Source organism: Spinacia oleracea, chromosome 6 (assembly GCF_020520425.1).
Source record: "Spinacia oleracea cultivar Varoflay chromosome 6, BTI_SOV_V1, whole genome shotgun sequence".
In the NCBI taxonomy this organism is placed as follows: Eukaryota; Viridiplantae; Streptophyta; class Magnoliopsida; order Caryophyllales; family Amaranthaceae; genus Spinacia; species Spinacia oleracea.
This window is the reverse complement of record NC_079492.1, coordinates 78,858,377-78,886,255: the sequence shown is the minus strand read 5'-3', so window position 1 is coordinate 78,886,255 and position 27,879 is coordinate 78,858,377. Positions and strand designations below refer to the sequence as shown.

Below are 27,879 nucleotides of genomic sequence, written 5' to 3'. Positions count from 1 at the left end.
GGGCAAGTTGTCCATTGACACGTAGTTAGTTGAATGGATGGTTTGTGCGTCTTGGTCTATCTCCTGTGTCTAGGAAGGCCAAAAAATAACATACGGTTTCCCGTTCTTCTGCAGAGACAGAATATCTTTCGATGGCAACATTGACTTGTGAATTAAAGTGGTTGAAGCAACTATTACGATTTGGGAGTATCGTGAAGAAAATGTGTCCTTCACCGAAATTGCATTAGTCTAATACCAAAGGGTCAAATTAGTTACGAATAATTAATTCAGTAAGATCAAGTGATAGGAACATCTAGCTGGAGAAACGTTTCCGATCAGTGAGTTCTAATCCTTATCAGGCTGACAACTTACTCTTGATTGAACCTACAAGGTCACACCAATGACATAAAATATATCACCGGATTAAATGAATCGTAAATTCATTTAATGGCTATTCGGGAAATTAGTTCGGAAAACATAAATATACGATAAGACGTTGGATCGGAATCATAATATCGTATTTCGTATATTCATAAGCTAGGGAAAACAAATAATCGTATCGTACAACATTGGATCGTCATATTACTATACGATAAAGCATTGGACGAAAGGCCATCGTACGCATAAGAGGAGCAGCCCACGAGCCGAGTGCGCGTAACACTCAAGGCTCATGAGCGGGAGGCAAGGCAACGAGGGCGGCAATGCAGCAACACAACGCACATGCTCGTAGCCTTGTGGCTGTGTGTGCACGCATGGGCCAAGCCACGAAGCAACAGCACCAGCGACACAACACAGCGCAGCGCGGCCTACGGCCCAGCGCCTGTGCGCGTATATACTGGGCTGCTCGTGCAAGTTGGCCGGCCAAGCCCTTGGTCGGTTGGCTTGCACACTTGCCTAGGTTTATTAACTTAAACCTATTTTTTTCTAATCTATTATTCAATCACACACTCAACCCTATACACATCAAGAGAACCCTAATTCTCTTTGTGCATCGAAACTGAGTTTTCCCAAAAAGCCTACAACCTTGATTGAAGACCTAAGCTATCGGATTCAAGGCGGATCTGCACGTGTCGGTGAACGATTGTAGAGGAACAACAAGTGGATTTCTCGTTCGTGTTCGTAGACTAAAATTGAGTACACGCATCAAACGTAAGTAATGCTTAATCTATACTTTTACATGGATCTTAGCTCCGGGATTGTTTCCGCTTTGTTTATTAGATTAACTGTAAATACCAAAATATCGCATAAGCAAGCTATGAGTGTGTTTTGTGATAGTCAGTCTGCATTGCATATTGCACATAATCCGGTGTATCATGAGCAGACAAAGCATATTGAGTTGGATTATCATTTTATTCGGGATGCGATCAAGGAAGTGATCATTTGTCCTTCGTATGTATCAATGAAGGTGAAGGAAATATGTCCTTCAACCAAGGTGCATTTAGTCTAATACCAAGGTTCAGATTAATTGCGAACAATTAATTCAGTGAGATCAAGTGATCGGAACAGCTAGCTGGAGCAATGCTTTCGATCAGTGAGTTCTAATGAATATTAAGCTCACAACTTACTCTTGACTGAACCTACAAGGTCACACCAATGGCACGCAACAGATCACCGGATTAAATGAATCGGAAATTCATTTAATAGCTTTTCGGGAAATTAGTTCGGAAAACATAATTATACGATTCAACATTAGACCGTGAAATCGTATATCGTGATTGCACATATTCGTAAGCTAGGCAAAACGAATAATCGTATCGTACGACAATGGATCGTCAAATACGAAACGATAAATGAATTATCGAATGATAATTAATTAAAGCAAACACGACTGCAAGCCCACGAGCAAAGCGCAAGGAGCAAAGGCCCATGGCCTTGCTGCCTTGGTTGTGCACGCACGGAGAAGCAACAGCAACAACAACAGCGTGGCCCAGCCCACTGCGTGCTGTGTGTTGCGCATTGGTGCAGGGTCGTGGGCCTTGCTGGCCGGTCGGGCTCTATGCTTGGCCGGTTGGCTTGGCTCACTTAATAGGTTATTGATATAACCTAGTCCATTATGTTTTCCTAAGGCTAATGCAACAAATCAGATTATACACATCAAACCCTAAGGAGGAGAGAGAAACCCTAATTCTCTCTCAGCCTCCATGGATGTGTTCTTCCCAAAAGCACAAACTCTTGATCGATTGTCTAATCTACGATTATCAAGATGGATCTGATCGTGTCGGTGAACCAAGTAGAGGAACGACAAGTGGAGTTCTAAGTTCGTGTTCGTTGACAGATTACTAGGAAAAACACGCTTCAAACGTAAGTATGCTTAATCTGTGCTTTATACATGTTTCCTGGCTTTGGGGATTGTTTCCGCACATGTTATTATGTTTAACTGTATTCCCTACAGAAGGTTCAGTTAGCGGATATTTTCACCAAATCGTTTAGAAAGGCGTAATTTGAGTTCTTTCTAAGCAAGATGGATCTTCGAGATCTTCATGCTCTACCTTAAGGGGGATGTTATGATAGGAGTATATTTTGTTAATATTGTAATATTTGAGATATACGGAGTTACCTGATTAGCCTTCCTATGTACTATATACGTTGAGAATTAACGAGAATACACGAGTTTGAGTAACGTTTGTCAATAACTAATACTTTCTCCGATTCAAAATAGTTGCAAAACTTTGTTTTTTGCATTATTCAGATAATCTACTTTGTTTGTTTTTTATGATCTATACTTTAGGAAAAATATATTCATGTGGGATTTTGTTAGATTTGTTTTAATGTATACTTTGCTAAAACTAATTTTTTATAATTTTTACTTATCAGTAATTATATATATATATTATTTAAGATATACATTGGTAAACGTGAAAAATTAAGGGGTAACAACGAAAAAGATTGAAGATTACAGTTGAATTTGAGGGATAAGTTACGTGGCATGTTGTGTGGATGGACAAATGAATTACAGAAGGTGACAAAGAAAGACTCTGATGCTAACTCGATCTTTTCGGTTAAGACAGAAATGTGGGTCAAAGTTTACAGAAGTGTAACCCAATTATATTAATCACCACTGTTTTCTGTTTACCCCCTTTGCAAATTTCGGTGAAAACGACAGGAAATCACCTTGAGAGATTAAATTTCCATATTTTGTAATTCACATTATTCGTCCTTTTTAATCAATCATTTACATAACCACATATTTTTAGTCTCGCAAGCAACCATTTATTAATCATTTCATTTGTTTTACTACGAAGTACTCCGTATTTCTTTAATCAAAATACATGGCTCTACTCTTAGAGTTTTTTTTTTTTTTTTTTTTAATACGTAAGAAGAAGGGACCCTAACTGAATCAGCACCTAGTACAGGTTAACCAGCTCAGCTTCGCAGGTCATCGCTTGAGCCACTCCTAAGCATTTCGCAGTTGATGGGGCTCGTACTTGTGACCTCCAAGTCACAAGGTGAGTTCCCCACCAACTCCACCAACTTATGTTGATGGGGCTCTACTCTTAGAGTCTTAAGAGCTGATGACTAATTACGTAACGAAGTATTTTGTATTCCCTACGTCCTAAAATTATAGTTACGTTTTTTTAATTATTTTGGGCGTTCTAAATTTGTAGTTATGTTTTTTTATTTGGACATTACTTTTCCACTTTTCCATACACTATATTTTACTTTCTCCCTTTTCCATACACTATATTCCACTTTTTACACTTTCACATTTAGCTCGGAGTCATTGTAATTCACCCATTCGAAAGGATGGCGTCAGGTGGTCCGCCTGGGTTTTCTTTCCTTATCAAAAAAAAAAAAAAAAAAAAAAAAAAAAAAACATACATTATATTCAATTTCCCCATACACTTTCCCACCTTTCCATTCAATTATATTCAGTATTTTCTTTTTCTTAAAACCCGTGATTTGAGTCAAACAAGACTATAATTTTGGGATGGAGGGAATAATAACATAGGTCTCATACTATCGTGCGGTCCCAAAGGCCACATGGTCCACGACTTGTGCCAAGTCAGGCGGTGCTTTTTTCTTGCCCATTTACGGTTGTCAAAATGATGGAAAATAACTAACATCCAAACTGTATATAATCCGAGAAATAGTGATCTTAAAACTGACCCAAACCGATATGATGTGGACTTGAATTTCGATTTAACCTGTGAATCCTTGATCCAAACTAGAACCACTAGCAACCCGAGGAGATCACTCGCATGGCCGCAACCCGATTTGCATCCGATAACTTTTAACCGAACCGAACCCGCATCCATTCAATATGAAAAATGACTTTACCTGATAATAACTATAATCAACCCAACCCGATAAAACTTGATATCTAATTTGACATGACCCATGTCAATCGAATTGTTTCAATGCGACCTAATTATTTCCGAATTCCGAACCCAAATTAACCGATAACCGAAAACTGACAACCCGAGATAAAACATACTGCCTCCATCTCGGAATACCTCGCCCCGCTTTCCTTATAAAGTCGTCCCATAATACTTGCCTGTTTATGTAAATAGCATTTTTTCTTTCTAATTTTATATTGTTTTTCTCACTTACATAAGGTCTCACTTGTATATCTAATATCTAAAAACATTTTAAAAAAATCTAAGGTAAAATCTACAAAAGTTCATAATTTTGACGTGAACCCTATTCAATTTACTCATTATTAACCTGACTTATGTAAACATCGAATTGCACTTTTAATAATGTAAACTAAATTTGGTACATGAAAAGTTATTTTATATTTTTTTTATTAAATAATTTGGAGACAGATTAATAGAAGTCTAAGAAATCTTTATTTGGCATGAAGTCTTAGAAATTAATAAAGTGATCAAGAGCTCGAGAGCTACTTGATTTATAGAACACAAGAATACAAATGCAACCCTTTATAAACTCGAACCACAAACTCAATTTGATCATAGTTAGAGGTACGTCCGGTCCGAACTTGACCCGAACCTAAATTTATCCAACTCGTACATAATCTACACCCATAGTAAACCGGCCAAAATTGTACCCGAGTCTAACCAACACATGTACCAAACTCGATCTGAACAAATCAAACGGGTACAAAGTGTTTTAATTCTGAACCAGTTCAAACCTAATCCGAGATTGACATGAATAGAAATTACCCGAAACCGAAACGACTCGAATCCAAAACAATATATGATTCAAATTCGAAGTTAAAAAAACAATCTAAATTGACCCAGATAAAAACATTGACCCAACACTATCCGATTTAATTTCGATGTGATTCGAAACGTTTATAACCCATCCAAATGACCCGATTTGTCAACCCTAACCATATCATACAACATTTTTTTGATTTTGTGTCGTGTCGGTCTCACACTAGCCAACTCGACATAGTACCATATTTGCTACTCGTATAGTCGTATGATACTTCTTAATTCTTTATTGTTTTTTTTTTACCCCATTTGCACTATTTATTATTATTATTATTATTATTATTATTATTATTATTATAAATCAAATGCTAACAAAGTCAAATATTTTACAAATAATTAGTGGGAAGCCGAGATACAATCTGGGCCCCCACTCCCCTGGCTATGGCAAAGCCTATCCTGGTGAAAATATGAGCAGCAGCACGAGCCCCAATGTCCTGTGTCCTAGAAAACTTCTGAATCCGCTTCAACAACGCTACATCATCCTTATCCAGCTCCCCCAAAGAAGAGAAAGAGAACGGAAGAAAGCCATAACCAATGGCCCTACAACATGCTTCGTACTTGACCCGCTTCCGAATAGCCGCATCAGCCACAACCCGGCCCGAGACAAATCCAGCCAACCCAGACTGTGTCAAAGGGGATATTATTATTATTATTATTATTATTATTATTATTATTATTATTATTATTATTATTATTATTATTATTATTATTATTATTGTTTCTATGCCACACAATCAATTAAAATATTATATTAATCTCATTTGTGTTTTAATTTTTTCAATTTTATGTACTACCACCAACATTCCTAAAACTGCACGCAAATCTAAGCATGTATATTGGTTGGTTCTTCAAAAGAGCTCTTGGAGGATTCTTCCCTCTCTCTCTACCACTATCTCTCTACAAGAAACACTCAAGAATTTATTCTTAAAAACACCCTATATTGGTTGGTTACTCAAATGAGCTCTCCATTATTATTTTTACCATTTAGTGGTCCACAATTAATTGTGTTTATAACCAAAGTTACTATTCAATTTTTAAAGTTACTCCCCACTTTTTAACAAAAATCAACTCTTGAAGGGCTCTTGAGTAAGCTCTTGGGCAAGAGCTATTCAAGAGCCCCTCAAGAACCACTCAAGAGCCCCAATATTGGCCAAGAGATAGTTCTTGTTGGAGAGCTAGTTGGAGAGCCACTCCAAGAGCCCCAATGTACATGCTCTAATTGTTACGAGTATTTTAAAATTACTAGTATTTTGAAACAAAGGAAGTACTCGGAAAACATCGCACACCAAATTATTAGAAACCATGTTGCTCCATCACCTTAATAATGATGTCTTTTAAACCTATAATTAAGTTATTATTAAGCCGATGGTGTATCTAATCACACGTACCCATATGGCCATATATATACACTTCCAAGTCCTACTCTAAAACCTTCATATTTCCACCAAAACTCTCTAAGTGTCAACAGTACGTTTAGCAATAAAAGAAAGGAGAGAGAAAATTACAATAATGGAGATGAATGAAGATGGCTTCTTAGAAGAGTTGTTAGCTCTAAGAAGAGAAGCATGGGATACTAATCCATCATCATCCACCGTAGATCATCAAATCAACGGCTTCTTCTCATCTACCACTTGGCCATTCAACGGCCTTGATTCAACCTCTTTACCCAACACCTCCACCACATCCTATGACTCCTTCACCTCTTCCATTGATCAACAACCACCACCACCACCACCACCATCAACCGCCGTCTCCAACACCTTAGACTGCTCCTCCTTCTTTGCTAACCCTCCTCCGGGCCCCTTTGACCCGACTTTCCCGGGACCGGAGACCGATTACTCGTTGTCGTCGGCCTTGATGGAGGACGACAATATTAATAACAACAACAATAACAGTGTCTCATGCAAAGCTGAGCATTGTATGTCCTCCGGTGAGCTAGAGTTTGAGATTCCGTCGCCATCGCCACCGTTGGCGGCGGCGGGTTTCAATATTGGGTTATGCATGGAGAAGAGGATTTGTAGTGGTAATGGTAAGAGTAAAGCTAAGAAGGTTGAAGGACAACCTTCAAAGAATCTAATGGCTGAAAGAAGGAGAAGAAAGAGATTAAATGACCGGCTCTCCATGCTTAGATCCGTTGTTCCCAAGATTAGTAAGGTAAATACCCAGTTCCTAAATCCTAATAGTCATGGTGAATTGGTGATAGTGTTATTTTGAGAATTTGAACCAGTACTGTGATGGTAAACTTGAGATAAAGGGAGTAAAACATTTTAATTTATAATGTGGCCGGTTTAATTGGTCTTATTTTGTTGTTCTTGTTTTGGTGTAGATGGATCGAACATCAATACTTGGTGACACAATTGATTATATGAAGGAGCTTTTAGAGAGGATTAACAATTTGCAAGAAGAAATAGATGTGGGTTCTAATAATAATAATAATCAATTCAATGTTATGAGCATTTTCAAAGATGTCAAGCCAAACGAAGTCCTTGTTAGAAACTCACCAAAGGTATCAATTTCATTTTTCCCAATTTGATTTGATTTACTGTATTGTTTTCTAGTAATATATTTTCCCGTTTATTCAATTTTGTTACATCAATCTTGTCACTAATTTTGCTGTCCTATTATTCACACACTTCAAAATACATGGATGAATATTTGCCTGTGAGTCGGTTGTCAATACGGTTACTCGAGTCGGGCGACGATCTGGTCGGGTCGTATCGAGTCATTTTATCACCCGGGTGCAGGTCGGGTTCAGTCATGTTGATTATTTGTCGAGTCATGTCGGGTTATTCTTTCATTTTGGTATAGGTCGGGTTCGGGTCGGGTCTTTTTCTAGTCGGGTACAATTTTAGGTTTGGGTCTACTCTTAGCGAGTCGGGTTTGAGGCAGACTTGTAATTAATTTCGGGTTCGGGCGAAGTACGTATCGGATAATTACCGGGCCGGTTAAAATTCAAGTCGAGTCACTATCGGACACGGGTTAAGTCCGGGTCCGATAACTATCAGGTCTAGTCAAGTTTTAACCGTATAATTAACTTTTATCAATTTGGTTAAATTTGATTAAACACTTTCCACTTGTTCTAGATTAGGTAATTATAAAAAATAATATTAACTTGATTTAAGTTATTGTTTACTTAGGTCAATGCCAAATCGGGTTGTCAACAGGTTTTCACGAGTTGGTTCAATAACAAGTTTCATCGGGTTATAATCGGTTTCGGATTGACATCCGGTCGGGTGTTGAATCGGGTTGGGTGAGTTGACTCAATTATGTTATCGGTTATATTTTGGTCGGGTGCCAGGTTCGGGTCCAGGTTATGCATTAACGGGTCGAAACCGATCGTATGTTTTAACGGGTTGGATACGGTCGGGTTACGGATTTCCTATTTTAATAACATTTCGGATCTCGGGTCGAGTATGGGTCCTTAAATATACAGGCCGATTCAAGTTGGGTTCTCGGGTCATGCCAGTGTTTGACAGCTATGTGTCTAGGTCATGAATCGATTAGGTTGCTCGATTTAGTTAAAACTCGAAACTATTTATATTTATATTCAGGTTTTGTGTTTTTAACTTAATTTTCTTCTCGTTATTTTTAATAATAATTTCGAGGCAAATAAGTTTAGATAAGTTAAGCAAACACGGAACTAGTTAAAGGAGGACACGGGAGTTGATAGGTTACTCTATTAGCTATATGGATCAAAACATCCGACCACTTAAGGCAAATCGTAGATTTTGGGGCAAGCCAGATAGGGTATGGATTAATTAGGCCCCATTTGATTATAGAGGTCAAAACGTCCTACCACTTTGGACTTAATTCTGTTATACATGTAGGCCCATATCATTTTATGGGTCAAAATGTCCAACCACTTGCAAGTGGATTATCATTTATCACTGGGGTAAGATTGGTTATAAACTAATCAAGTTAAGTGTATAGGCCCCAATTATTATGCAGATTATAACATAGTGGTTGCTCGAGGGTCGCAAATTTAGAGGCGAGGGTCGCAAATTTAAAACAAAACTTGCTTTTGAGAATGTTTAAAGAACGGATGGTAATATAGTGGTTGCTTAATCGTCTTTCGAAGTTTTAATTTATTGAGTGCTTGTGATTTTACTGGTAATATATGATTTAAATAGAGGTGAAATTTGATGTTTGAAAGTACATGTAAATTATAGGTTGGGTTACTTCCTCCGTCCCTTAATACTCGACCTGTTTTGACCGGACACGCTTGCCAATGCACAACTTTGACCTCCAATTTCTTGAACTACATATTATAAAAACTTATAAAAATATTATATTTTGAAAATATATATTAACATGAAGCCAAAAATATATTATATACTAACATTTGTTTTCATATACTAGAAATAAAATAGGGTCAAAGTGATTTATGTGAATAGTGCAAAGTCAAAATAGGTCGAGTATTAAGGGACGGAGGGAGTAATATTGAGTGTTAAGGGGGTGGAGTGGAAGAGACTAATGAATACTCTGTATATTGGACTATTGATGAATTGATGTTGGATGAGGAAGATGAAGTAGAAGAAGCGTTGAAGTTGTAAATACAGAGTATATCAACAACAAAAGAAAAATGGAAAATAGAACATATTGATGGATGAAAGGAAAGATGACACATGGCTTTTAATCATTTATGATTTCGCTTTTTAAATACTAGATATAGATAGATGATGAAATATGTTTGCCATACTCAATTGAATTATGTAATGTCTTTGTTGCTTTATCTCAAGATTTGAAAATGTTGTTATTATTGCAGTTCGATGTGGAGAGAAGAAACTTGGATACGAGGGTTGAGATATGTTGTGCGGGGAAACCCGGACTCTTACTATCAACTGTCACGACACTAGAAGCATTGGGTCTTCAAGTACAACAATGTGTTATAAGTTGTTTTAATGATTTCTCACTTCAAGCTTCGTGTTGTGAGGTATAATTATTTTTCAAGCTAATTAGTTTCGTTGTAATTTTACTCAATTTCCTTTAACTTTCTCTAATAATAACTTCTCATTTTTTTCGAAATTCTATGACTAGGAAATGCAACAAAAGTTGCTGATAAATTCTGAAGAAATAAAGCAAGCATTGTTCAGAAATGCAGGGTACGGAGGAAGGTGCTTGTAGGTATTTGCAAAGTGAGCAAAAAGGAAAGCAAGAAAACTAAATTTAGATTTCAATATCTTTTGCAATAATATTTTGTAATAGTACTTATTTAAATTTAATATATTCTTAGAGAACTGAGAGTGATAGATAGCTCAGTTGGTTAGAGCTCTCATCCCGATTCCAGGTGATCCTAGGATCGATTCTCATCCCCGCCATTATGGCTCATTTGCACCAAAAAAAAAAAATATATTCTTAAAGAACTTTGCAATTTACAAAATAGAAACCCTAGCTTTGCTCTTTGTTTTTGTCATCTGAGTTAGAGTGATTATTTGATGCTTGTTTTCAAGTTTAGTTATAACTTATAAGTTTATAACATAACATCGGTGTTGTGTACTTGCGTATGTATCAAATCTAATTATCATATGCCTTTATTTAGCCTTTTATATTTTTATAGAGGTACTTACCAAATGCTAATTTTAATAGTTCATAATATTATGGCCTGTTTGGATAGCATCATTTCATTTAAAATTCTAGAATTGACTGAAATCCATTGTTTGGATAACCAAGAATTTGAAATCATGGAATTGGCCCAAATTCTAAAATAGTTAAAAACAAGCCCAAAAATAATAATTTGAAATGACCTATTATAAGCTGTCATTTGAAATACCAGCTTTCTTTGTCCTCCATTTTTATTTGTCGTTCTTCTTCAAACACAATACTTCATACATGGTTCATATCTCCATCCTCACAACCCTCTGTTTCTCTCTCCTATCTCAAATTTAATCCCTCTCTTTCTTTCTCCTATTTCAAATCCTGATCTCCTTTCAACACCACAGAAAAGTCTCCGACGCCATCATTCGCCTGCGCGGGCAGAGTTGTTCTGGAAGCACCACAACAGATCTACAGATATTTTTTTTTTTGAAAAATAATCGTTAATTCAGAATCAGATGCAGAGGCTTACTTTGACACTTTGTTGCTAGAGAGATAAATTAAAGAGTTATGATATGATTTTCCCAAATTTTGGTCAAAGGCTAATGAATTTTGTATGGATTATTGTGAATGGAGGGACTGATGAAGAACGAAAGAAGTGAAGCTAAGCTTTTTTTGTTTACAATTTCGACAGTTGATTTAATTGTTAAATTTGATACTCTTTTTTTGAAAAAAAAAAAACAGTTGAAGTTCTCAATTTCATTTTTTTCCCCAAACAACATACTTATAATTGAAATGAAGGATTTGCAATTCTGGATAATTACCAAACAGATAATTTGAATTTGAAAGCTGGAATTTGAATATCTAGATTTTAAATGAAGCATTTGAAATCAAATGCTTGTATCCAAACACTACCTTATAGTATTTGATTGGTACAATCTTTGAAAAAATAATAATTAAATTTATCATAGACGACTCAAAGTTATTCTTGAAGTTTTATATCTCTCTCGTACGTATATTATTTCTTTTTAGAATTCTTCATTGAGACTTGAGAGTATTATTAAGAGAATGTTTGGTTGGACATATAAACATTTTCCCATTTTTCTTGTTTGGTTTGTAAAGGGTGGAAAAAGTTATGGTTCATGACAATAAGAGCAACGATAAGGGGAGACTCTTATTTAGGGTGCTCTTAATTTATTTCTTATGACACCTAAGCACCAACTCTAAATAAGAGTCTTCTCTTAAACCTAGCTTGTGGAAATAAACTAACTCTTAACACTAGCTCTTATTTTCTCTTACCCTTTTTATTTTATTTTATTTTATTTTTATACAAAAACAATGATGTGACACTAGCTCTTATTGTAAGAGCTAGCTCTTATTTCAGAAATTTCTTTTACAATCTCCAAATAAAAGACTCCCATTACACACTTAAGAGCTAGCTCTTATTTTTTCTCTCTCCTTAAGAGTCATCTAAGAGCTCTCCACTATTGTTGCTCTAACGTGTTTTATATTTTAACATGTAATCATGTTATAACCCAAAAAGATTTTATAAGATTTGCTTCAGTAAGCCTTGATTATTTAGTACAGTTCAAACGTTGTGCAGTGGCAAATTTGAACTCTAAGAACATAATTAGTCTGTGAACATTTTCTTACGACTCATTACGCGAAAGCAAGGGCACGTATCCAAGTTGATTGAGTTTGATTGTCGCTCTGAAGCTCTTGGAAAAAAAAAATGGAGCTATGCAGACTTGCAGGTAAGCCCAATGAACAGACCTACAATGATCTAGAGAGCTGTAGTCCTGGTTTGCATTCTTATGCATGCATTGACAACTTGATTTGAATATGCCAAAGGAACTCAATTTGTGGTCTGGAGACTATGAAACAATATTTAAGAAACAATCTCGTTGGAAGGAAATACCAAAAGAAAAAAAATGAGCAATGGAGGTCATGTATAACACACCTTTGGAAAGATACCAATTTCCTAAAACCTAGAGGCATAAGGCCGCAAAACTTTAAGATATCAAAAAGCATGCCAAAGAGAAGGAACTTGAACTTTTATAAAAAAAAACAGAGTAAGTTCTGTCAAGATAATGGTAATTGGCAGAAAAATCCTTTAATATTTGTCTCATAAACCTCTGCCAAGATGCCAATTTTCTAAAACCTAGCTTTAAAAGTGAGGAAGTTCCATGACCAATGAATTGGAGAATCTGATATGTTGTTCCTGTTAGGTTATGACAAATATAAAACATATATTTGATGCGGAAAAACCATAAAGTCAGGAATCCAAATTAATTGTCACATAATCAATTAGCATAATTTAGGATACATACATGTGACGCGTGCCTTCCCTAGCTGCTCCCTAACCGAACAAGAACAAGTTTAGGACTCCAAATGTCGCCCCTCCGTAGATAGTCCACAGCACGTTCGGATGCGCCTTAGATTCAATTAACTAGAATATTATCTAAGGTTTTATGTTTATTCGAAAGCTTAATTATTTTTGGGCAAATTGTTAATTAGTTCTTAAACTTAAACTATATGAATATTTGTTGATTGTGGTGTATAAATTGTGATTATGAATCACCTATTTATAGGGAGGAAATATCGGACTTAGATTCCACTAGGATTCAATTTACTAATTCAATCAGAATTCTAGTTAAATTAATCCATTAGAATTTAATGTTTAATCAAACATATAATTCTTGTGGAATTAGGAAAACAATTAATCGAGCAATCCTAAACGACTAAGAATTCGTAGGGGCGCTGTGCGCGGCTCGGCCCAAGCAGGCGCTGGTAGCACGCGGCCCACACGAGGGCGCTGTTGCTGGGCCTCGCCTGGCGTGCTTGCGGCTGGGCCCGCCTAGCTCGCTGATTGCAGTGCGCGCGGGATTCTCTAGGCGCGGGCCTGGCTTCGTGCTGGGCCTTGCGTCTAGCAAGCTCGTCCGACGATCGTTTCGTACGTCGCGCTTCCAATTCGTTTTCCGATTTCGGAATTCATTTCCTATTCGAACAATATTTAATATTTTCGATTCCGGAATTTATTTCCGTTTCGAACAAATATTTAATATTTCCAATTCCAGAATTTATTTCCGATTCCGACAATATTTCCGATTCCGAATATTTCCGTTTCCGGCAATATTTCCGATTCCGGCAATATTTCTATTTCCAATAATATTTTCCGATATGTACCATGTTTCCGTTTCCGGCAAAATCTATGACTTGGATAATATTTATATTTCCGTTAGGATCCATATTTCCGTTTCCGGCAATATCATCGTTTCCGGAGTATTCATATTTTGCCTTTTGACGATTTCAGCTCCCACTGGAACTGAGATCCGTCGATTCCGAATATCCATATATAAAGTATTTAATTCACTTAAATACTTGATCCGTTCACGTACTATTTGTGTGACCCTAAGGGTTCAGTCAAGAGTAAGTTGTGGATTAATATTATTAATTCCACTCGAACTGAAGCGGCCTCTAGCTAGGCATTCAGCTCACTTGATCTCACTGAATTATTAACTTGCATAATTAATTAATATTGAACCGCATTTATTAGACTTAGCATTGAATGCATACTTGGACCAAGGGCATTATTTCCTTAAGTCTCCTACTTGTCCTTAGGGACAAGTGTGCATTGCCTAATTCCTTTGTCGCTTGATGCTTGCTCATGAACATAAGGTAAGAGTAGTCATCCTTATTATGTCTAGAGGTATTTCTCGGTTTCAGAGTTCAACTGATCAAATAAACAGACAATCATAGCCTATGATTCATCTGAGCACGACCATGCATTTTACAGTTTCTAGCTCTCCGAGTGGCCTTTTACAACTTTCAGCATCTCATCCCGATTTACGGGAGGACAATCCCAATCTTGTGATCTTGAGGTTAGACTTCGTTTGATAGGTGATTACCTGAGCGTTGCCGTTATAGCCTCCTTTTACGGTGCGACGGTTGACAACGTCAAAGTAACCAGTTCTCAAACAAGTAATCTCAAATCACCCAGGTATTGAGGATTATTGTCTAATAATGTAATGAAATTTACTTATGACAGATTTTCATTTCTTACAGTAAAGTTTCATAGGTCTGTCCGATACTAGTCTTCTCAAAGTAAGTATCTATGTAAATGATTACGACATTGCCATGTCCACATAGTTCAAGAAACAAAACTACTAGTCATCTTGCATTCTAGTCGTCTAACGTTTTCTATGCGTCCATCTTTATAGAAAACTTTCGACCAAGGACCATTTTCAACTTTTGACATTCAAGTTCACTTGATAGACATTTCTTTGTCATAGGACTGCCCCTGACAGTCTATCTTGAATATATCGTCAATTTGAAGGGACTCATCATTTAATAAACCACAAATTAAATGGAAAAATGAATTTATATTCATTTATATGAATGGTTAACCAAAACGTTTTACAAAGTATTAAACTATAAAACTTTAAAACATTAATTAAGGACATCAAAGCCATTCTCCAACATGCTTGATTCCCATAGCTGCAGTGTGCGAGTTGTGCTTCGCTTGCGGCAGAGGTTTAGTTAATGGATTTGAGATGTTGTCGTCAGTTCCAATCTTGCTTATCTCGACTTCTTTTCTTTCAACGAACTCTCGTAGAAGGTGAAATCTACGAAGTACATGCTTGACTCTCTGGTGGTGTCTAGGCTCCTTTGCCTGTGCAATAGCTCTGTTATTGTCACAATATATTTAAAAGTGACATACATAATTAGGATTGGGTGAGTTTTCTTAAGTTCGATCATTTCATACTCGCCCCATCACTAAGGTGGTTACATATTATCCGTATACCCATCCGCTAAATATCTCTTCTTGTCAATCAACATTAGTCAGTCATCTATGTTTAACTTTGTCTTCAGACCAATCTAAAATCCAAACTCGCCCCATCATCAAGTGTGATTCACCTTATACATATATTAGTTTTATTTTGCACGAAATTTAGTGATATTGCAATCATTAACATTAATACATAAAAAGTATTTTGTTATTGCAAACATATTAATAATAAGGAAGCTTAATCATCTAAATATTTTGACTTTGGACATAGTTGATTACGATATATTAGTCAAAACTTCAATCAACATGCACTTAAGACTTCAATAATATAAGCGAATAAATTATTATATGTGCTCCGTATAAAAATATTATGATAATGAGACCTATAAAATGTTTGAGACAACCTTGTTAAATATATTAAATCAATAGTTAACTTTTATTATGCATATCCGTATTCATTATATGACACAAATTATTAAAATATGGATAGTATTATAATAATATAATTGATGTGGGGAATACAGTTAAACATAATATCATGTGCGGAAACAATCCCCAAAGCCAGGAAGCATGTATAAAGCACAGATTAAGCAGACTTACGTTTGAAGCGTGTTTTCCATAAATTGTCAACGAACACGAACTTAGAACTCCAGTTGTCGTTCCTCTACTTGGTTCACCGACACGATCAGATCCGTCTTGATTATCGTAGCTTAGACAATCCATCAAGAGTTTGTGCTTTTGGGATGAACACACTTTGGAGGCACAGAGAGAATTAGGGTCCTCTGTTTTCTCCTAGGGTTGTGTGTAAAGTAAATTGTGTTATGTTGGAAAGTGGTTAGAAGGGTTATTTACATAACCTTACTATCCGACCAAGCCATAAGGCAAGGCCGGCTAGCAAGCCCGCGCAACACCACACGGACACGCACAACGAGCTGGGCCGTGGGCCGCGCTGCTGCTGCTGTGTCGTGGCCTTGGCCCGCGCGCACACAGCTCCTCGGCCATGGGCCAGCGCTGCTGTGTCGTTTCCTTGCTTGCTTGCCTAGCGCGCGCGCCCATGGGCCTTGAGTTCTTCGTGCACTCGGCTCGTGGGCCGCTCTTCGTATTCGCGATTAATATATTTCCGATATATTATTTATCGTTTCGTATACATTGAATCACCGTCGTACGATACGATTTATTCGTCTCGCCTAGCTTACGAATATTCGCGATACAATATACGATTCCGATGCAAGGTCGTATCGTATAATACGTTTTCCAACTAATTCCCGAAAAGCTATTAAATGAATTTCCGATTCATTTAATCCGGTGATATGTTACGTGGCATTGGTGTGACCTTGTAGGTTCAGTCAAGAGTAAGCTGTGAGTTTAATATCCAATAGAACTCACTGATCGGAAGCATTGCTCCAGCTAGCTGTTCCGATCACTTGATCTCACTGAATTAATTGTTCGCAATTAATCTGAACCTTGGTATTAGACTTAATGCACCTTGGGTGAAGGACATATTTCCTTCAGTCTCCCACTTGTCATTCAGACAAGTGTGCATTCACATTCCTTTGTCGCTTAGTGTTACTTACCGAACATAAGGTAAGACCCAAGCCATCCTTATTAGGTCCAGAAGTGTTTCTCGGATTACAGAGTTCAACTGTCAAACTTTTGCAGAAGGTTAAGCCTTAACCATTCTGAGCACGACCATGCATTTTACAGTATCTAACTCTCCGAGAGGCCTTGTTACACAACAACACCATATCCTATCAAAGATAGGAGGACAATCCATTCTTGAAATCTATGAACACTCACTTTGATTCATAGTACGCCTAATGACTGCTTTTATATCCTCCTTTTACGGTGCGACGTTTAGCTAGCATCAAAGCGAACTAATTCTCAAACGAGTAGACATAATCTCCCATGTTCCGAGGAACGGTTTCTAATAACCATTAATGAGAACTACCTATGACATGACTTTAATCTCTTAAAGCGTTCTCATGGTCAATCCGATACAAGATCCAATAAGTATCTGTGCAAAAGATTCTGACATCCAGTCACTCTAGTTCAAGAAACAGAACTAAGTAATCTACTTGCAATCTAATCTTCATCAGTCATTGGTCATCCACCTTTCAATGACCTGGATTAGGGATCCTTTGTGACTTCAATATTCAAGTTCACTTATGGGTGTTTCTTTGTCGAAGAATCCATCTTGACATCCGGCATTTGAATGATTTGAATCACATGGACTTATCATTTAATTCTAAACCACAATTAAATGAATATGAAATAATAAATTTCATAAATATGAAATGGTTAAACCAATTGTTTTAAACATAGATCTAACAGATGTTCTAAAATAATACTTAGAAAATCAAAGCCATTCTCCAACATGCTTGATTCCCATGGTTGCTACATGTGCGTTGTGTTTCACTTGTGGCAACGGTTTAGTCAATGGATCCGCGACGTTGTCGTCAGTTCCAACCTTGCAAATCTCGATTTCTTTTCTTTCAACGATCTCTCAAAGTATATGAAATCGCCGCAGTACGTGTTTGGACTTCTGGTGGCTCCTAGGCTCCTTTGCCTGGGCAATGGCTCCGCTATTGTCACAATACAAAGCCACTGGTCCTTTAATGGAGGGGACAACCCCAAGTTCTTCGATGAACTTCCGAATCCAAACAGCTTCCTTTGCTGCTTCTGAGGCAGCAATGTACTCGGCTTCAGTTGTAGAATCCGCAATAGTGCTTTGCTTAGCACTTTTCCAGCTTACTGCTCCGCCGTTGAGGCAGAACACAAACCCAGACTGTGATCTGAAATCATCTCTGTCGGTTTGAAAGCTTGCGTCCGTATAGCCCTTAACAATCAAATCATCTGTACCACCATAAACCAGAAACTGATCCTTAGTCCTTTTCAGGTGCTTTAGGATGTTCTTGGCCGCAGTCCAATGTGCCTCACCTGGTTCTGACTGGTACCTGCTCGTTGCACTGCGTGCGAACAAAACATCCAGCCTTGTACAAATCATAGCATACATGATGGATCCAATAGCCGAAGCGTATGGAGTTCCACTCATCTTTCTACGCTCATCAGATGTTTTGGGACACTGATTCTTGCATAGATATGTGCCATGGGTAGATGGCCTCTCTTGGCTTCCATCATATTGAACATAGCTAGCACTTTGTCAATGTAAGTGCTTTGGCTTAGTCCAATCATCCTCTTAGATCTATCCCTATAGATCGTGATTCCCAATATGTAATGTGCCTCTCCTAAGTCTTTCATTGAGAAACACTTCCCAAGCTAAGTCTTTACAGACTCTAACATAGGAATGTCGTTTCCCATAAGCAGTATGTCGTCAACATACAAGACTAGGAATGCAATTTTACTCCCACTGACCTTCTTGTATACACAAGATTCGTCCTGATTCTTGATGAAGCCAAACTTATTGACTGCTTCATCAAATCGTTTATTCCAACTCCTTGATGCCTGCTTTAGTCCGTAGATGGACTTCTTAAGCTTTCATACCTTTCCTTGGTTCTTTTGATCGACAAAACCCTCCGGCTGTGTCATGAACACAGTATCTTCAAGAACACCATTCAAGAAGGCAGTTTTGACATCCATTTGCCATATTTCATAGTCATGAAAAGCGGCAATTGCAAGGATTATCCGAATAGACTTAAGCATCACGACTGGAGAAAAGGTTTCATCGTAGTCAACGCCGTGAACTTTCCTGTAACCTTTTGCTAACAATCTAGCCTTGTATATGTATACAATTCCATCTTTGTCTTTTTTCAACTTGAAGACCCATTTGCATTCGATAGGTGTGAACCCATCCGGCAAATCAACCAAATCCCAGACTTGATTTTCAGACATGGAGTCTATTTCAGATTGCATGGCCTCTAACCACTTAGTGGAGCTTGGGCTCGTCATAGCTTGCTTGTAAGTCATAGGTTCATCACTATCCAATATGAGAACATCTAAGTTTTCAGTCAAGAGGACGCCTGTCCATCTGTCCGGCTGAAAAATAGTTCTACTTGACTTACGAGGGGCGACAACGTTTTGAGGAACTACTCCCACTGGCTCTTCTAAAGACCTTGGAGGTTCATCAACCTGAACTTCTTCTAAAGAGTTCTGAGTTCGTTGTTCGTCTCGAATCTCTTTGAGGTCTATTATTCTGTTAGGTTATGATTCATATGACAAAACATAAATCATGCGGAAAAACCATAAAGCCAGGAAAGCATATTATTTACACATAATCATTTAGCATAGTTTAGATGCATACACTTTGTTGCGTGCCCTCCCTAGCTGCGCCCGAACCGAACAAGAACAATTCTTTAGGACTCCAAGTGTCGTCCCTCCGTAGATAGTCCACAGCACGTCCGGATCCGCCTTAAGCTTGACCAACTAGAATCGCCCTTAAGGTAGCTTAGGAATTTCGGCTATAATGGTGCAAGTGTATGGCTGATTTTTCTTCAAAATCTTACCTTTAGAATACTTCAATTGTGTCTATAAATTATGACCCTAGGCACCTATTTATAGAGGTATGGAAAAGGAACTGGAATCCTATTAGGATACGAATTAATTAAACTAGAATCCTAATAGAACTCATAATTAATTAATTAAACTAGGATACGATAATATTTCCGATTCTGACAATATTTCCGTTTCCGGCAATATTTCCGATTCCGGCAATATTTCCATTTCCAATAATATTTTCTGATACGTACCATGTTTTCGTTTCCGGCAACATTTACGACTTGGATAATATTTATATTTCCGATACGATCCATATTTCCGTTTACGGTAATATCATCGTTTCCGGAGTATTCATTTCTTGCTTGTGACGATCTCAGCTCCCACTGAAACCAAGACCCGTCGATTCCGAATATCCATAGATGGAGTATTTAATGCCATTAAATACTTGATCCGTTTACGTACTATTTGTGTGACCCTACGGGTTCAGTCAAGAGTAAGTTGTGGATTAATATCATTAATTCCACTTGAACTGAAGCGGCCTCTAGCTAGGCATTCAGCTCACTTGATCTCACTGAATTATTAACTTGTTAATTAATCCTGAACTGCATTTATTAGACTTAATATTATATGCATACTTGGACCAAGGGCATTATTTCCTTCAGTCTCCCACTTGTCCTTAGGGACAAGTGTGCATTACCTAATTCCTTTTGTCGCTCGATGCTTGCTCTTGAACATAAGGTAAGAGTTGTCATCCTTATTATGTGCAGAGGTGTTTCTCGGTTTCAGAGTTCAACTGATCAAATAAACAGATAATCATAGCCTATGATTCATCCGAGCACGGCCATGCATTTCACAGTTTTTAGCTCTCCGAGTGGCCTTGTACAACTTTTAAGCATCTCATCCCAATTTATGGGAGGACAATCCCAATCTTGCGATCTTGAGATTAGACTTCGTTTGATAGGTGATTACCTGAGTGTTGCCTTTATAGCCTCCTTTTACGGTGCGACGGTTGGTCAACGTCAAAGCAACCAGTTCTCAAACAAGTAATCTCAAATCACTCAGGTATTGAGGATTTAGTGTCTAATAATTTTAATGAAATTTACTTATGACAGATTTTCATCTCTTACAGTAAAGTTTCATAGGTCTGTCCGATACTAGTCTTCCCAAAGTAAGTATCTATGCAAATGATTGCGACATTGCCATGTCCACATAGTTCAAGAAACAGAACTACTAGTCATCTTGCATTCTAGTCGTCTAACGTTTTCTATGCGTCCAATTTTATAGAAAACTCCGACCAGGGACCATTTTCAACTTTTGACATTCAAGTTCACTTGATAGACATTTCTTAGTCACAGGACTGGTCCTGACAGTCTATCTTGAATATTTCGTCAAATTGAAGGGACTCATCATTTAATACTAAACCAAGATTAAATGGAATATGAAAATACATTTCATATATGATAAATGTTCAACCCCAATGTTTTACAACCATGGGCCTCAAACCCATCTTTAAAACAGTTCATGGAATTCAAAGCTATGCTTGATTTCCAGTGCCACAATGTGAGTGTTGTTTCTCACTTGTTGCATAGGTATAGTTATCATGCTTTGCCAATCTTAATATCCTTTTCATCGAACGTTCTTCGAGATAGATGACATGATCTTTTGAGTATGTTTATTTTGTGATCTAGTCTTTTCTTGCTTCAAGAGTGGTTCTACGCATTTTTCAATGAAGAACTATCAAGCCAGCAGACATGTGATCTACCCAAGTTCAGTGAAGAACTCTTTAACATAAACAACCCTGTTTTATTGCTTCTTAGGCAATAAGTACTTTTACTTCAACTTTATAGGTTGCTAGTGATGCTTTGTTTGGAATTACTTATCCAAGCAGTTCACAGATATGTGGAATACTTTCCAGCTGTATCTTAGAATATAGAAATTAATATTTTAATATCCCACGCAACAACTCATGGTCTCCAATCCATGTTGCCATTTCAAAACACGATGCTCTATAGCTCGTCCTTATCAATGGTTAACTCCAAAGGGTCTTGCTTGATCCTTTGCCAGTGTTTATGCATGTAGCATCAATATTTAGCATATCTTTATTTCCTTGAATCAAGAACTATTCCTATGTACCTTTTCAAGTACCATAAGTATTCTTGATCTCAATCTAGTTGATCTTCACTTAGATCAATAGAGATTGGTATATGTTCGTCATGCCTAAAGTCATACGATACGTTTTGGCGATCCTCATATTATATCATACATGATAAATTCTTTTGCAGAATAATTCCCAATTGAATTCTATTCATGTAACTTTAGCTCATCTAGTTTCAGTAGATACTAAATCCAGCTAAATTCTTTGACATATAATATAGGTTAAGAATCTCATTTAGACTCTTTGATGTTTTAACTTAGTAAATGCTTATACATAGTTCAAAACATCTTTTACTTAGATTTATTCACATGGGTCGAATATCTCCTAAGGAGTCTTTCGTGTTTGATTTAGTAAATGCCATTACTTAATCCAAAACAATATTATAAGATCTTTGTAAATAGATCTTAATACCTAGTATGTACTAAGTTTCGCCATGGTCCATCATTGATGAATAATTTCAAATCTAAGTCATTAGCATTTGAATGTTATTTCACAATAGAGAGATATGTGTGTGATACACATAGGACCAATTAAGTTTTTATGTACTCCCACTAAACTTCTTATACATCTATAAGAATTATGTACATTTTATGAAACTAAAATGCTTATTAACTTCACTAAAATACAGTTCCGATTCCCAATTGCTTGCTTAAATCTGTACTTAGATTTCAAAAGCTAGCATTCCTTTTCAAGCATTTATTTGGATCCACAAATCCTATGACATTCCATGTACATAGTTTTCTTCCAACATTTGATTGAGGAATACGTTTTGTCATCCTATTGCCATGTGTACCAATATGCAATCATTGCTTGAATTGTAGACTTAAGCATTACAATTTTGCATGAGGCTTCAACACAATCCACGCCGTGAATTTGCTTGTAACCTTTAGCAACTAATCTAGCTTTATGTGTGAACACAATTCCATGTTTGATTGTTTTTATCCTTAAAACAAACTTGCAACCAATAGGTGTGAAACTATTCTTGCAAATCAACAAAATTTCAATTTTTTAATCAAAACATTGAGTATGTTTTATGGCCTCTAACCATTTAAAACATTTGAGTCTATATATGGCCTCTAACCTTTTTAGGGAATCTGGGTTTCGTCATAGCTTTCTTACAGGTCACAAACTCATTAATCTACATGATAATAGTTTGACTGCAAGTTGTAGGTTTCTTCACTATCTAATAGAAGAATCTCATAGTTTTAGTGACTTGAACTCTATGCCTACTTGGGTATAGAACATCAAACAGATAGAATATTAAAATTCCTTTGAATATTCTGTTCTCCTTGAAGCACTTGTGAAGTCTTCTAAGAGATGTCTATTCTTTAAAGCCACTTCTAAAGTCCTTAAAGAATACGTGTTCGGATTTTCTGAAGAACTTCGAAAAGCCTCTGGAATGTCCGTTTATGTTTGTTGTTTGCCTCGAAGACCTTTCGAGGTCTATTTTCCCCCACTTGTCATTTTGGAAACGAATCTCCAAAAGGACATTATTTCAAGCAAACAAACATTATGTTCTCAAAAATTCGTGGTAGAAACAATACCCTTGTGTCTCATTTGAATAAATCACAATGAAACATATATCTATACTTGGGCCTTAGTTTGTTGAATAACAAACACTAAGCTCCCACTGAGTTTAGCAACTCTTTAGATATATATGATTGAAAAGATATCCTGAAATTACTTTTCAATAGCTTTGACGAATTTGGTTTAGTTTGGTGGTAGTTGAGCATTTTGTTTTAGAAATTATAGGAAAAGTCTTTATGATTCATCATTGATTGAATCAAGTACTAATTGACTTCGATCATTCCACTTAGATATGCCATATCTCATGGAGTGAAATTACAACACACAATTATTGATGATCATTCTTGGTATAAGTAATCAACAACATGATCTAACCTAGATCTTTATGATTTCTTGCCAAGTGGATTTTATACTTCTGAATCTTTGAACTAGCCAAACAGATTCAAATTTATATCACTTTGAGTAAATAAACCTATATTCACTCAAATCCATGTGAAATAATAAAGTCATAAAATCTTTCTTTAGCTTTGAACTCTATTGTCTAGGCGTTCTAACAATAGTTCATATCTTTTGTTACTTTCAACAAGTAAGACTAGCTTGTCTTAAATTGATCTAGAAATCAATCAACTTTCAAAAGTCCATCGAAATAGAGCTTATGAATGTTAACTTGTTGATATGGTCTAAGCAACAATGCCAAAGATTAGTGGAACTCAAATCAAGGGGTTGATTTGAACCTAGTAAAGTTTTTATTTAAAGAGTTGTTTGTTTTAATCAAACATATTGACTCAACCCGTTAATGACCATTTCATTCAAATAAACAAACAAACAAGAATTGTTTTTGTTCTTCTGAATGTGAGTCTTTCTGTGTTTGAAGTAGAAATTTAGGTATGCTGATTATGGAACAAAATAGCCATTAAGTTCCAGCCTTTGAAAGGACTTAAAACAAACTTAGATGACCCTACAACTAATGTAGCATTGCCATGCTTCATTTCCCACTTGTAGGTCATTAGTGTATCCTAGCTTCCATTGTTTGAGTTATTACCGAAGTAAGAACCTCAAGCGGTATATGATACCAAGGAAGTTTGATTGCTAGGTCACTTCTCTTTAAACATAAACTTATAGGTAGAAACGGAATTGTAAATTCCTTTCATTTGTTCCTTTGTTTTCCTATTTCTTGTACCCTTTCTTATAGTCTCAAGAATTGAATTCTCTAGTGTTGACTTTTATACTTTGTTAGACATGTCCAATGTCACTCCAACAAGGTTCTTACCATTTTATGTTGAATATTAAGTTTCAACTAGATGATCTTACCAGAAGCTTCTAAAGTTCTCTAAGCATCGATCTATTCGAATGTCTAGGGACTAGACTCATTCGAGAATTAAATGGAAAAAGATTTTAGGTTGTTAACCATTGGTAAAGCTGAGCGTTTAAACTCAATGCTTTATGATCTCAAAACTACATTGTATTTTGAATTCACAAGCACCAATTGGTTTGCCATTCGATTTTGATATTTGAAAACAACCATAAAAGTCCCTAAAAGAAACGTACATTTTAAATTGCTCATTTTCTCTCATTTCTGTGAATCGTTCTTGGATTCACTACCAATCGAGGAAATTTACTGTTACCTTTCTAAAAGGATTTACTGCAGTGCAAGATATTTAATTATCAACAATAATTAAAACATACATTGAAGCATGCAAAGTCTAAACATTTATCATGAGTAATAACTTGAAAATTAAAGCAATCATGCAATTTAAACAAGTCCTTAGCATTTTATTCGAGTTATGTGTTCCGGCATGTGTGAATAAAATGATTCCAAGATCCTAAAATCCATTGAAGAATTAAGCACATTATGTATTTAGACTCAATTCTAAAATCTTTTAGGTAAGCAAAAGCCTTTTGCTAATAGTCTAGAAACTACTCTTGGTTGATAGGTACGTCTAAGAACTTATTAGGTAAACCTATCGATTTTGCCACGACATAAAAGGACTCCTTACTTATATCGTTGAGTTTCACCAAAACTAACATGTACTCACAATTATTTGTGTACCTTGCCCCTTTAGGACCAATAAGTAACACCTCGCTGAGCGAAAACTATTACTAGATTGATGTAAAGGATATCCAAGCAAGTGTTTATTTTGGCATGGCACCTTTTAACTCAATTTTTAAGTTTGGAACTTAAGGCTCTTACTATGTTGGTTAGATTTTAAGTGAACTAAAATCCTTAATCATGCAACATAATCAAGCCACAATCTCCACTAGTGGAAAAAACCCCTGTTGTAGCCCCCTTGTTGAGGGGGGCATACATAAGCGCGCCTCAATAGCTACTTAGTCAACGCGGGTCAAATATTTTACTATTCTATTGAGGCGGGCTTTTGTGGTGTTCGTTTCTACAGAAGCTGTTGAAGGGGGCTTTCCTTGCCCGCCTCAATAGAAAGAAGCTGTTGAAGGGGGCTTTTAATTGCCCGCCTTAATAGGGTCTTTCTGTTGAAGGGGGCTTTTAATTGCCCGCCTCAATAGGCTACATTAAATTTAAATCAATTACAACCACCGCCAAACAGATAAGCTAGATCTCTTCACATCTCGTCGTACTTCACATCTCTTCCAACGCATACCTATCCTCACCGCGCGACTCCACCACCACCATAACCACCACCACCACCTTCCTCACCGCGCGGCTCCACCACCACCATCTGAAGGAGAGTTTCCCCACCGTCGTCTTTCCTACCTTCGCGCGACTCCATCTGTTTCACACAATCGATTTGTGAAGCTAGGTTAGTTTTTATTTGCAATTATTTGGGTAATAATCCTCTTTTTTCTCGTGCATTTTCCACTTCATTTCATTTTTGTTTGATTTCCCTTGTTCATCGACCTAATTGCCCCTGTTTGTTGTTTGAATTCCTGCTCGACCTAACTCCATCTGTTTTTTGTTTGAATTCCTGCTTGAATTTCATTTTTGTTTGAATTTCTCGTGCTAGATTAGTTTTCTTGGCGAACTAGGTGCGCTGTGCTCGGTGCCGGCTTTGCTGGCTTGTCCGTGGCGTGGCATTTGCTATTCGTACGCATCTCTCTCTTCTCAACTCTCAACCTTTCTCTTTCAATTATAATTATACCATGCATTTCAGTTTTTAAATTGGGTATTTCAATTATACTTGCATTTCAGTTTTCACAAATTAGGGTATTTCAATTATACTTGCATTTCAGTTTTCATAAACCAGGGTATTCAATTTTAAGATACGATAGTTTGTTTGTTTTGGCAGCACAGCCCCAAAGAATTGAAAGTAAAAGTTGACATTTTTGATGATGTTGGCATTGCTGGCGGCGCTTCTGGTGTTGCTGGAGGCCTCGTTCCCCTAAAGGTTACTGTTTTTTTTATGTGAATAATTCATGTTGTCCATATTTACTATTTTGGATTCTTTTCTCATTAAGTCATCATATATTATATCAGTGAAGCTTCTATGGAGGGGTGAAGAATGCTGGACTGAGTTTTTGAATCTTCTAAATGTTGCAGAAGCTGCTGCCACGGCAGCTTCTAGTCCTCACTTTCCACTCAACACTACTGATTTCATTGTTCGAAGAACGTTAGTCTTTTTCCTTGAATTTATCTCATAAAGCCCATGCTTATAATATAATTCTTAGTGAAATATCTCATGGTGTAAGCTTCACTTCAGGGGAATATTGAGACCAGCTGTTAGTGAAAAGATTTTGGATGTCATGCATCAAGTAATTTATCTTCACCTAATTTGTAGAATGTGGGATGTAAATAAGAATATGTCTCCAAAATGGATAAACTCGGGTTGATTGTTATATGCAGAATGCTCAAAATTGTCTAGCAAGTTGTCCAATACAGGCCGTTGATGAAGTTGCTGCAAGAGAGCTTATACCAAATTTATCTACGCCTTTGAACAGAGCCTTCTTTATGCCTAAAGCTGTGAATGTTAATCCCCACCACTATCTTAAGGTGTGAGGATCATCTCACTAATTGTATTATCATATTATGTGCTGAGCATATGTATGTGGTATATGTATTTGATTGATTTTTTTATGCCAGGCACTTTTTCTTGCAAGTGAACATTTGGCCAAGAGGTTGTCATCAACAGGTTTCCCTGGCAAGGAAATAGCTTTGCACAAGAAAGTTGTCACTTCACTAAGTGAAGTGGGAGGTTATTTCTCATTCTGTCTTTAAACGAGCGATAGAGTGTGCCTTCCATTGAGCTGACTGGCTGCAGTTTGTTCATCCAGATGAATATGATGTTGTGATAGTTTGT

The 27,879-nt window shown here is 36.8% G+C and overlaps 2 protein-coding genes across 2 annotated transcripts; both read left to right on the top strand.

Moving 5' to 3' along the window:
* Nucleotides 1–6,426: 6,426 nt before the first annotated feature.
* LOC110802083 (transcription factor bHLH93) lies at nt 6,427–10,652 on the top strand. The gene is made up of 4 exons (XM_022007503.2): nt 6,427–7,310; nt 7,483–7,662; nt 9,922–10,089; nt 10,194–10,652. Exons 1-4 carry the CDS (start codon nt 6,666–6,668, stop codon nt 10,278–10,280), a joined length of 1,080 nt encoding a protein of 359 aa, XP_021863195.2. The 5' UTR covers nt 6,427–6,665; the 3' UTR covers nt 10,281–10,652.
* Nucleotides 10,653–26,998: 16,346 nt separating this feature from the next.
* LOC130463290 (uncharacterized) lies at nt 26,999–27,875 on the top strand. The gene is made up of 4 exons (XM_056832380.1): nt 26,999–27,192; nt 27,283–27,334; nt 27,426–27,572; nt 27,663–27,875. Exons 1-4 carry the CDS (start codon nt 26,999–27,001, stop codon nt 27,795–27,797), a joined length of 528 nt encoding a protein of 175 aa, XP_056688358.1. The 3' UTR covers nt 27,798–27,875.
* The last annotated feature ends 4 nt before the right edge of the window (nt 27,876–27,879 follow it).

Excerpts from the sequence above, each read along its gene's own strand:
- LOC110802083 (XM_022007503.2), top strand. The coding sequence starts at position 6,666 with ATGGAGATGAATGAAGATGGCTTCTTAGAAGAGTTGTTAGCTCTAAGA. Across the intron at positions 7,663-9,921 it reads TTGTTAGAAACTCACCAAAG|TTCGATGTGGAGAGAAGAAA; the intron begins GTATCAATTTCA and ends TTATTATTGCAG. Across the intron at positions 10,090-10,193 it reads TTCAAGCTTCGTGTTGTGAG|GAAATGCAACAAAAGTTGCT; the intron begins GTATAATTATTT and ends TTCTATGACTAG.
- LOC130463290 (XM_056832380.1), top strand. The coding sequence starts at position 26,999 with ATGTTGTCCATATTTACTATTTTGGATTCTTTTCTCATTAAGTCATCA. Across the intron at positions 27,193-27,282 it reads GATTTCATTGTTCGAAGAAC|GGGAATATTGAGACCAGCTG; the intron begins GTTAGTCTTTTT and ends GCTTCACTTCAG. Across the intron at positions 27,335-27,425 it reads TTTTGGATGTCATGCATCAA|AATGCTCAAAATTGTCTAGC; the intron begins GTAATTTATCTT and ends TGTTATATGCAG.